This window comes from Sorex araneus, chromosome 2 (assembly GCF_027595985.1).
Source record: "Sorex araneus isolate mSorAra2 chromosome 2, mSorAra2.pri, whole genome shotgun sequence".
In the NCBI taxonomy this organism is placed as follows: Eukaryota; Metazoa; Chordata; class Mammalia; order Eulipotyphla; family Soricidae; genus Sorex; species Sorex araneus.
In genome coordinates, this window is record NC_073303.1 from 198,682,974 (window position 1) to 198,694,930 (window position 11,957).

Below are 11,957 nucleotides of genomic sequence, written 5' to 3' on the forward strand. Positions count from 1 at the left end.
AGGAAAAGTGACAGTGTCCTTGGGGACCCAGGGAGTTCATTTGTAAAGACACAAGTACACACACAGAACTGTGTCCCCCCCCACACAGGTGATAGGTGGAAGGAATACCTGCTAAGCTGTCCGGATGTGGCCACATTTGGATAAGGGGGGGGTTCTATCGAGTGGGTGTGGAGGTTAACTACGGTCCCTGGGTGGGCCTGAACGCAGTGTGGCTGGTGTCTTTACAGGAAGGGCGGGTGGGAGATATGCAAAGCAAATGCTTCTTGAGCACACAGGAAGAGAGCAGCCATCTCGAAGAAGAGATGCCTCAAATGACGGGAGCCTTCCTCACACCACATAACTCTCGACAAATTATCCAAACCTGCTCTCTTCCCATCTTTCCTTTCCTTTCCTTTCCTTTCCTTTCCTTTCCTTTCCTTTCCTTTCCTTTCCTTTCCTTTCCTTTCCTTTCCTTTCCTTTCCTTTCCTTTCCTTTCCTTTCCTTTCCTTTCCTTTCCTTTCCTTTCCTTTCCTTTCCTTTCCTTTCCTCTTTGCTTTTTGGGTCACACCCGGCGATTCTCAGGGGTTACTCCTGGCTCTGCACTCAGGAATCACCCCTATCGGTGCTCAGGGGACCATATGGGATGCTGGGAATCGAACCCAGGTTGTCCGTGTGCAAGGCAAATGCCCTTCCCTCTGTGCTATCACTCCAGCCCTCCCTCCTCACATTTTTTCTTAAAGCTACACCTGTTCTGTCCCCTGAGGCATCTCACTTTCTGCATCACGAGACCACACATTTCAGTGTTGAAAATCACCAGGTTCTCATGGTCTGCTATGTCAGTTCCAGAAGAATATTTCAGGTTATGTGCTGTGCTCAAGACTGAATTTGCTCTATGCCCTTGTGTGAGCAGAAGACTTCAATTGAGCCAGGAGAATCTTCTTATCTTCATTACATACACATGCCCCCCTCCCCCAAATCAGGAGCACCCGGGTATCCAGAGAGCGCCCTTCTTTTGAGAGAGGCCCTAGAAGAGACGCTGCCAGCACCAACCCAGCTGAGATTTTCACCTGTGGTTCTAGGAAGCGGAGGCATATTAGCACTCAGGCTTTTGCATAGACCACTAAGCCACTTCTAAGAACCAGCCAACCCGAAGCATCATGCACAAACACGTCCGTACCACCGCCTTTCTGCTCTTTGCTCGATGCGGGGTATCGTCGAAGGGAAGAGAAGGTTGGTTTCTACGTGAATCTCAAGGGCGGATGATTCCCGAGAATTTCAATCACATCTTATCTTGGGGCCTCCATTGATGAGGAGAAGGCTCGCGTGCTAGAGTAGACAGCCCAGAGCCTTTTGTGGTAGACCACACTCGTTTTGCATGCCAGTCTTTCCTGCCCGCGCCTGCCTCTTGCAGCAAAGGCGGCAAGAATTGCCTGGGCCCGAGCACTCTCGTTCCCCCCTTCCCCCCCCCCCCATATCCACAGGATGCTCTCCCCAGAAATGAGGGATGGGTTTCCTCCTGGGAGGCCTGATAAAGCACCGTGCCAGAAAGAACACCCAAGAGTTCCCCCCTAGCTCGCAGCTGAGGTGGAGGCAGGAACATGTCCTGCAGGTCAATCACAGGAGCTGAGAGATGGGGCCAAACTCTGCCCACAGCCATGGGCAAGCCACAGGGATAGATTTTTTTTAGGCGAGGCCCATGGGACCGGCAAGGCCAAGCCTTTCTTCCCCTTCTCCAGTCCCAGGGTGCTGGGTGGATGACTAGTCTGAATATTTGCAGTTGGACACACAGTCCCCAGACAAAGATAACCCAGAAACTGTCAAGATGCCACATTGGCTCGCTACCATTAGACCCCAATATTCTATCCGAGTTTGAGATTCTGCAAAGCCCTCTGTTGTTCTACCAAAAGAAGGACTTAGTACGCCTTTCCCTGTGATTGTCTCTGAGTTTGGATTGGGGTCCTCTCCTTTGGAAGCCCACTGTCCTCTGTTCTCACCTAAGGACTCCAGGTGGCCCCCTGGGCACCTTGAGGTAGCTGTTTGGGGCGGGGGCGGGGGGGGCGGGAGACCAAGATTGTCCTATTACCGGGTCCCCTCCCTGTCCTGGCTGGCTGGCGAGGAAGGAAGACCTGACAACACACTCTGAAATCCAATCTAGGTACCAGGAGACTGTTTTCCAATTTCCTGAGCTGACGGAGGAGGAAACAATCAACATTCGGAGGGTTATTGAAAGGAGTCAGGACAGGAAGACCTTTTTTTTTTTTTCTTGCTGTTATTCTACAAATATTGCTTCCTTTGCTGGTCGGCGGCCCAGAGGAAATGTAGCAGCGAGGGGGTAGCCGGCCAGCGCTGGCCGTAGGAGGCCGGGCCTGCGTGCTCGGGTGTGTGACTCACACATCATGATTCAACGGCACGAATGAACCTTCCCTCGGTTGCCAGGAAAGTGACACTGGGAAACCCTCTCATTGTGGGGTGGGGGGAGCTTGAATTGTTTCATGCTTTCCTGTTCTTCACTTAAAATCTCCCTGCCAGCACCCCCCCCACACACACACACATGCACGCACATGTGTGCATACCCATGTGCGTGCATGCACTCGGCTTGGCCGACTGTTGGAATGGCAAAGACCCACAGCCACGGAGGCATCCACAATAGTGTCTGTTGTGACCAGGGGACTGGCAGTGTTCTGCATTCCCCAGCTCGCTTGGCTGTAGGAACAAATAATGAGTCACAGATACTATTTGGGTGTGCGAGAGTGCCTGTAGCCAGAACACTCACCATCTCCCGCCTCCCCTAGCCCACCCAATGCCACTCCGGCTCAGAGCTGCCAAACCGTCAGCCGCAGTTGTTTGCAAGTCTTGGTCAAAGTGCGTGTCCCCACACCCGGCCGTGCCTTCCTGACATTTTTCTGCCATTATTTCTGTTTGTTTAAGCCCGGCCCTCTCTTCCCACCAAAGATACACAATGCATGCCCATGTGCACACACACAGACACCCCCCTTGCCCCCCCGACACACACACACACACACACACACACCAGCTCGCTTCCAGGGTTGCTCATTTCAAAGGCCGGGTCGGTCCGAGCATCCAGCCTGCCCGTCCACACCCCCTGCTCCTCTCGGGAGCACGCGAGCAAATGCGTCCAGCTCTGACAGCACTCGCTGTAAGGAAACCTCTCCTTGCTCTCTGCCAGAGAGACCGCTGGCTGTGACAACTCGCTCGCGTTATCCCCTGTGTAAGGCTGCCTCTTCGCAGGAGGCTCCCAGCGGTCACACAGCCTGACCCCGTCCTGGTGGCTCAGCACTTGCCCGGTCTTCTCCGGCAGCTTCTGTACAGACTCAGTCTTCAAGAGACAAATGAGTGGCCCTCTGTCCCTCCCGTCCCTGGGGCAGATCTTGGGTCAATCCAGGCGTCCACCTCTGCCACAAAGGCGACCCATCCCAGTGGACATGTGCCTGCTAAGTAACCCCCAGGGCAGGCGGGCCTTGGGGCCACCCCGCACACACTCCGCTGCCCTCTTTCTGGGCAAGAGGTAATCAACAAAAAAACCTGTAGGCTCCCCCCAAACTCCAGGGGGTCTCCATGGAAGCGATCCCCCAGCTGCCTCTGAATCCGACCACGCTCGCCCGCGGTGGCAAAGCCCTTCAACCACACACCCGCAGGTTTATTGAAACACTCCGAGAAGCTGCCACCGAGGAATAAGTAATCCAATAGCCTTGTAACCATATGCCTGTTAGCTTGAATTCTTCCTCCCCCCCCCCCACCACCCCAAAACACACAGGGAACCAGCAGGGGCTCCCTGCGCCCAGATACCACGAGCTGCCATCTGATTCTGTGCAAAGCCAAACACAAGTAGGTACGAGAAAAAAAAAAAAACAGCATGTACTCACCTCGCATGAAGCACTGTGGGTATGAAGGAAATGACTCAAATAAGCTCTCCGAGGCCATGGCTTCCTTCTGCAAACGTACCCTCAGCTGAAGGTAGAGGGGGAGTCCAAGATTCCTTGAACCTTCGGAGCAAAAACCAACATTGGTCACTGGGCTAGCCTGTCTTACCCCCCACCCTGTCTCGCTGCCCCCCACCCCCATCCTTGCCCCAACATCTTTCTTTCTATTTTTTCCTCCCTCCACACCTCTGGGACTCCCTGAGCCCATGGGTGGGGGGAGGAAAAGTACCTTTGCGAAAACAAATATTCAAATTGTTAAAGATTCAAAAAAAAAAAAAAAGCGCACGGCGTCTTGGCTGTGGGTTGCTGGTGTTCCCCACTCTATGAAACCCTGTGGTTTGCAGTCTGTGTGATTCGTCCTGCCTGCTGACCACTGTGCCCGGCTCAGACTCCTGACACTGCCAGCCTACCCAACTTGTGGTTCTGTGGTTGTTTATGAGGCCCAAAGAAGTTTTCACACAACCCAAATTACAAATTTAACTGTTCCCCTTTCCACAGCCCATCTCCATTGGCTCTTGCCAATCACGTGACTCAAGTGATGTCAATTTCTTTCTTTCTGTCTTTTTTTTTTTTTTTTTTTTTTGCTTTCTGAGCAATGCCCTTCCTTCCCTCCACCTGCCTCCCCCAGGCTGTGCAAGCAAATAGCTGAGGAGACTTTGCAAGAGAAAGGGACAGTAGCAAAAAAGTGACTCAGTCTCTTATTATATCAATGCTCTGTGCTGATCTAGGACAACGTGGCTCCTCTTGTTGATATTTGTGGTTTAGGGAACTCAGGATTATTTTGATAAAGATTTCATCGCTTGCTTGTTCAATAGTAATTCAACCCTGGCACGGAGCTGCTGCTCAGACAGGATTGCAAACCCCACCGTTTGAGGTGTTGGACATCGACTCAGAAGAATCCAGTCCCTGGGAAAGGCGACAGAAGCATATTCAGGGGAAAAGAAAATAATCAGAGGGAATGTTTTTGGTGAGTCTGACCCCAAAAAGCCACTTACTGGTATTTTAAAATTTTGATTAAAAAAAAAAAAGAGAGAAAGAAAGCACTTTCATTTTGTGATAAAAGGAATGTTATTACAAAACCAAAATGCTGTGGTTTTAGTCTTCTTACATGGACATCTTTTCAGTAAAGAGAAAAGAATCACAGGAGTTTTTTTTTTTTCTTTTTTCTTTCTTTCTTGTAGACACATTAACAAAGTGAAGGAAAACAAGGACAAGAGGGACTCTATTTCGGGCTAAGGCAGAAGTGCTCCAGGAACTGTTTTCATTTGTTTGTTTTAGTTTTGGGTTCTGGGGCCACATCTGATGTCCTCAAGGCATACCCCCAGTTCTGTGCTGAGGGGTGACCCCAGGCAGGCAGAGTTGGAAGGGTGGTACTGAGAAATGTAAACCATCATTGGCTATACTCAAGGCTTATTCCCCTGCACTATCTCTCCACCCAACCAGTAATCTTTTTTTTTTCTGTTTGATTCACTTGTAAAATTCCTTCTTTCTAGTTCAACTCCAATCTGCCTCCGATGGGTCAACTCAGCCCAGCTCTAAAGAATGAAGATTTGCCCCTACGGAAGGATCTCCACAGTGGATGGAGAGATGAGTATCTCTGCAGAGCCAGCTGCTGTGTCTGGGACTGACTGAAGAATATCAGACATTCCATCCCTTCCCAAACATGGGTGCTGCAACGCGGGTGATTTTCCAGGTGGGGGGGACGTAAACCACTCGGGCACACAAATTTCCTTTTTCCTACCCACTGACTTTACCTGCTCACAGCTTAAAGGGCGTTCAGAATGCCAAGATAAAGAAAGGGACCCCTTTTCAAATTTTATTTGACTGCACAAAGATCCTCCTTGACTTCCTGGCTATGCTGAGTTGCAACGTGTGCGGACAGGAGCCACCAGGAGACCGTCGAAGGCTCTCAGATGCCAGCCCCGGGTCCCAAACTGGTCTTCAAGAACCAGCGGGGAGCTCTGGAAAGTGTCTGATCAGAATAAGGGCTTGCTTCTTACCCCCTTCATTTGATTTTGCCCACACTCTTAGTGCTATCACGTGCAGGGGCCGAAGGGCCGGTCTTTTCAAAGGAATAAAATAAACTTTACTCACTCCTGTTTTGACTACAGCAGGAATTGAAACTCCAACGACAGCTTTCTCCCAGACTTGGGCGAAATTCACTTGCCAAACGTTGACGCCTTATTAATATTTCAAAGAACAGTGCTGTGGGGTATTTCTTTTATGAAGTTTATTAATATCCTAACAAAATGCCTGCTTCCCATTCATTCTCAATGCGACAGGCTTGTAAAGATAATTAACCTGACATTCCTGCGCTTCCCCAGAAGGGGTTTCTGTTCTCTCTTCTCCTCTTACTGGTCCCAGTTCAGATCTGGGGCTGAGTTCTTAGTTATTTGAGACTTCCAGGGAGCAATTTCAATGGGCTGTTTCCTCTTAGAAGCTCCCTGGATGCCTTAGGCCTCCAGTGTCCAGCAGGGACTCTGGTTTCCCCTCTCTCCCGCCTACTGAGCGCCTGGCATGACCTTTCCCCGTGGGGGGCTTTGCAGGACAGGTCGAATGAAGGACCGCGGGCAGGGAGGCGGGTGGTTTGCATGCCCTGTAATCCTAGGCCAGGGTTTCAGCAGGGCACCCGGGGCCAGAGTGGGCAGCCTGCCTGCAGGCCAGGGCCGTCTTCCTTCATCCGGGTTCTCCACTGCAACAGCCGTGGCACAACTACGTTGCTTCGCCAAGCAACACTTGGAGCAACTTTAGGCATCCTCCAAGCCGCGACGGTGAGTGAAGCCTCAGCCCCCCGCGGGGGAATTTGGCCTGACCACTTCCTTAAGGACCCAAGGAGCACGCAGCTCTCAGTTCCAAGTGCTCGAGATTCTCTGCGAGTGTGGCCAGGCCCACGCCCTCTGCCCTACTTCCTGCGGGTGACTCAGACCCCTGCTGCTGGCTGACCAACGGAGCCCAGGAAGTGGCTGCCATGGTCGTGGTCTAGGGCTCGCCCAAGTCATTGGCTAGCAGTTCCCCCTCCCCCCACCCGTGGGGATTGGCTGCCACTGCTGCCTGTCAGCCTTGAGGGCGGGACAAGAGGGGGAAGGACTCAGGTGTCGTTTTTTTTAAAGATTATAAAAATGCCAGTGAACGGGGGAAGATGCTTAGTTGTTTAAGCCTGTAATTAGCATATAGATCTCCGTGTGCAGTCCAATCTAATTAAAAACTCCTCTGACCAGATAATGGAAGCCCCACCCACACCACCCCTTCCTCAAACATCTAAAACCCTATGTCATGCTGCCAAATTATTATTATTACTACAGCACACCTTCTCAGTATTTCCTGCATCTTTATGTTCCAACAGAGGTGTATTCCAGAAATTTCCATGGTGTGTGTGTGTGTGTGTGTGTGTGTGTTGATAATGATCTTTGGGGTGATTTTTAAACTGGTACATAAACATCAAAGCTTTATCTCGGAACTCTCCATTGTTCTCAGGTCACCTGAAGGTTTGAAATAACTGGAGTTGTTAAACTTCTCCTTCCCTGGACACTTGGTGTGTGTGTGTGTGTGTGTGTGTGTGTGTGTGTGTGTGTGTGTGTGTGTGTGTAACTTCGGCTTAGGCACCAGTATCTGTACTCCTGCAATCTGACGAACGGCTACAACAAACTAGGGAGCCACCAGCCAGCAGCTTCCAAATAAATTTCTTAAGCTGCCTTGGGTGAACATATTTTGCTGTGGAAAACTAGGATTTGAAAGTACAAAGGTAGGCACTGAGCCCCAATCCAGCCAATGAAAGCTGTCTGACGGTAGGAAAAGCTATTTAACAATAATTGCCTCAAATAAATGTGTTTCAACCGGTTTCACCACTCAAAGGGGTTGATGGTATTGACATCACGCTGACTTCACAGTGGGGGAACTTGTGAAGAACTGGAATCCTGGGCTACAGAGCCAGGGAGTGACTTTCACAAGCATCCCAACAGCTGTTAAGCTCTGAGAGGTCTTGCTGAGGTAGGACTTTGGTTTGACTTGGAATGAGAAGATTTTCATAGGGTATGGTGACTTCCTTCTAGAGATCTCTTCTGTGTTAGAGCTTTCTGAATGGTTGATCTTTTCTACCTTGTCACCTCGGCACAATTTTGTGATCCCTGAATGTCCCATGGCTCCAAGAGAGTGTGCTGTTTGGAGTTTCCCTTCAAATCTGTCTTCTCGAGTGTGAGATGAAGTCAAGTTTATGGTTATATGTTGTCCAGGCAATGTAGGGAGGCTCCTTTGGGTTCCATCTCCCCTAGCTCATGTCCGTGTACATATAAACAAAGGCTCTTCCGCCTGAGATGTGGCCTCATGTGAAGTTCTCACTTCCTTGTTGTTTGGAGACACATCAGAGCCGGAAGTTCGTCCTGACCATGTGTTCTACGGCCATGTGGTACAAATGGGGTAAATCATTCTGCCATGCATTAAGTCCACCTCTGAGTGCATTACCTCCTTCTGCCGGACCCTGTTGTGGTCCTCACAAGTATACTAGCATCCCTCCCTTCACAGGCTCCCAAGATCCTGGCAACTCCTCTCAGAAACATCTGGATCCTTTCAGTCCTGCCTGGGACCAGAAATCTTGTTTGGAATAATTTCTCTACACAGAATTTTGGCTTTTTTTCTTTTTCTTTCTCTTTTTTCCTTTTCCTTTTCTTTTTTTTTGGGGGGGGTGCATTTGAAATCAGCACGGTTTAAAAACTGAAACAGTCTCTCTTTGAATGTTCAACATGCTCAGCATTCGAGGTTTGGTCAAACGATGGAAAACATTCCAAGCTGGTACTGAACTTTCCAAACAGTTTGTCCAAACTTGAAGCTAATTTTAGCATGAGATCTAGGCAGGGCGGGTGAAGAAAGTGAGGAGTGTAAAATTACTGTGGGTTCAAGGAGCCAGAATTGGTGTTGGTTAGCTAAACTAAAATTCAATGATTCAGTTGATGTGACCAATAATGATGAAGGTTTCCTGTCGGATCAAAGCACCTGGTTTTGAGAACTTTGGACTTGTGTTGTAATTGCTACTCATTTTCCTGCTGGCAGGCAAATTAATAAGCTTCCATGCGATGCTTGACAAACAGAAGCATAATACTATCTTTTGCCCTGGGCTCCTGTGAAGATCAGTAATTTTTGGACTATGCAAAGTGGTTTTGAATGGAATAATAAAAGACTGTGGTTGCCATCTCAGTATGGAAACATGCAATGCATGAATTTTAATACTTGCACTTGCCTAGTATCATGAAAACATGGCGTCAGGACTAAATTAAAGGGTTGGATAAGGAGTTGAAAATATCCTCTGCAGTCAGTAAGAAATCCTTAGTGTTCTTCACTTCGTTTTTCCAATTAAATGTTCTTTTGGAAAAAATGTCATCAATACACAAATGCAGGCTGAAAGATTTTACAGAATCTCAAAATGTCAAAACTCAGAAGCATCAAGTCTACTGAGAAAACATTACATGTGAAATGCTGGCTTTCTCCTTCCCCTTCCCCCTTATGCTGCCAGTTCAGGGACTGGCTGGATTTCTGGGGGGAGAAACCCAGGAAGGAAGAGTGAGATGATGTTTAGTCCCTGATTTCATCTTTCTCCAGTTCTTTATTTAGTCAAAGAAATCGGAGAAGGAACTGAAATATTGCCCAATACTACACTAACTACACTGTCCAAATTCTTCAACCTCTGGGGATGCCTGAAACCTACACAACATCTATAGCACTACTCAGAATATATTAATATGTATTTATTTATATGAATTTAATTGAAGGTATCACTGTATCACTGTCAACCTGTTGATCATTGATTTGCTCAAGTGGGCGCCAGTAATGTCTCCATTCGTCCTAGCCCTGAGATTTTAGCAGCCTCTCTACTCGTTCTTCCCAGCGCTGCCACATTGGAGGCTCTTTCAGGGTAAGGGGAATGAGACACATCATTGTTACTGTATTTGGCATATCGAATACACCACTGAGAGCTTGCCAGGCTCTGCCGTGCATGATCTATCATATATTTTTCTACCCATCAAAAAATACCTAAGGATGATAATAAACCTTGGACACTGGGGTACAAAATGACAGCACCAGGTTGGAGGATGCTAGGGAGTAGATGGGCTAAAGGTGACACAGGGGGATGGCTGGGGGGTTATGGATGGTACGAAGGTGACTTAATTAAGGACATGGTCTAACTTGGTAGACCATGAATTTCAATGTTACTATAAACACATAACCTAAACTGTAATGAAAATTAATTTTAAATGATTAACATAAAAATATAACAAACTTAAGATGTCTTATTCAAGATTTTTTTGAGGAGGCCACACCTGGCAGTGCTAGGGCCTATTTCTGGCTCTGTGCTCAGGGATCACCCTGGCCAGCTTGGGGAAGCACATGGGGTGTCAGGGATGAAACCCAGATCAGTTGTGTACAGGCAAGTGCTCAACCCACTGTATTACCATTCCAGCACCATCCAATGGTATTAACCACCATCTGGTATTAACATTTGATTGAAAAAATTGGTGAACACTTTTTTCCAAATATTTCCAAATATTAAATTAATTGAAGGTATATTCCTTGTACAGGACATACTTGGGATAAAATTTCCTCTAGGAAGAGGGACCTTGGAGGACTGACAAGAAAGGACAGCAGTTTCATGGGAGGTCAAATGAAGGAGGTTTCGCTTGGATCTCTATATCATCAGAAACCAACGGCCTTTGTGTGCAGAACCCATCAGTGTTGTAGTGGCTTTCCATCACTGACAGGCCATATTCTTTAGCTGGTATCTCTATGCTTTCCAGAATTTCCTATTTCTTTTATATTTCAATTCTTAGATTAATATGGGAATGGAGATCCATGGAAGTTAGCTTACCCACATGAACTATCTAGTGTCAAGCACTCATTTAAACTCCAAGGCACAAGCAAAAAAAAAAAAAAACAACAAAACAAAACAAAGCAAAAACCACACACCCAGTCATTCTAAGAGAGACATTGGGAGGAGGTGTTTCAGAAAATCAATCTTAAGAAACATTAAAAGATGTAGGATTGTGCCCAAATCATCTTGGACCCTCCCCCAAATTCTAAGCTTTTGCAAAAGATTGTTTCTTATGTATATATTAGCATGCTTGTTGATGAAATGATATTCACGGAACATAGTTACCAAAACTAAGAGAAGATATTTATTCTCTTCCTGGACAGCTTTTGTCTTTAATCAGAAATCTACCACTGTCCTTTTGACTTGCTTCAGTCAACTCCCCTCTCAACTCTAATGTTCCCTAGGAGTTTGCCCATCCCTTCCCTACCTTGGCCATCACTAGCCATGCGTGTGTGTATACTTAGTTTTCTCTTCACTCATGCATATAAGCCTTGGACTCCCTTTCACCTCCTTATCTATAGAAAAAGAAATTTACACTGGGGGTTGCCCACCCCCTTTTCAGGTCTATGACTTACATCTTTCTCTGTGTTCAGTGAGCAGTCTGCCGCTCAAGACAGTCTGGTCCTCCCTTCATTTCTCAATTCCCATGACACGTATCTACTTTGCTTTATCTCTGGTAGCATAATTCAGTTCCTCTCTCATGTTTTCGTTCTCTGTCTTTCAGTGTTTTCCTCGAGTTTTACCAAATATCAGAAACAGCCCACTTGTTTTCTGTACCTGTGGTTATATCAATGATTACTTGTTTCCTAATCATGGACCAGGCAGACCTGGCCTTGCTCAGAAGAAAAGTCGCGATATCTGAACTATGCACAAAGAAATGAAGAGCAAATTTCAAAGAGCATGTATGAGCAGAGCTGGGACAGTCGAGAGATGAGTCAGGTTCCCAGAATGCCATTTTCTTTCTCATTCAGAAACAAGGGAGACTCTGGAGGTGATTCAATAGCAGAAAAAAATCTTTCTTACAAGCATGAGTTGACCCCTGAGTACCATCCATAGGCACTGGGCGTGGACCTTGCAGCTCTGACATTTGGGCTAGTTGGCATCACTGCAGAGTACGGGATCTCTGGTAAACATCCAGGTCAGAGTTAGCACATAACTAAAGCGTACAACCCGGGTCACT

At 47.6% G+C, this 11,957-nt stretch overlaps 1 protein-coding gene across 1 annotated transcript in view; it reads right to left on the bottom strand.

Moving 5' to 3' along the window:
• RUNX1 (RUNX family transcription factor 1) overlaps positions 1-4,285 on the bottom strand; it is a 274,788-nt gene extending 270,503 nt beyond the window's left edge. The window contains exons 1-2 of the mRNA XM_055127814.1: positions 4,151-4,285; positions 3,865-3,984 (exon numbers count right to left, since the gene is read on the bottom strand). Coding sequence (XP_054983789.1) covers positions 3,865-3,922 — 58 coding nt within the window. The 5' untranslated portion in view covers positions 3,923-3,984; positions 4,151-4,285. The remainder of the gene's footprint in view (positions 1-3,864; positions 3,985-4,150) is intronic.
• Between the last annotated feature and the right edge of the window lie 7,672 nt (positions 4,286-11,957).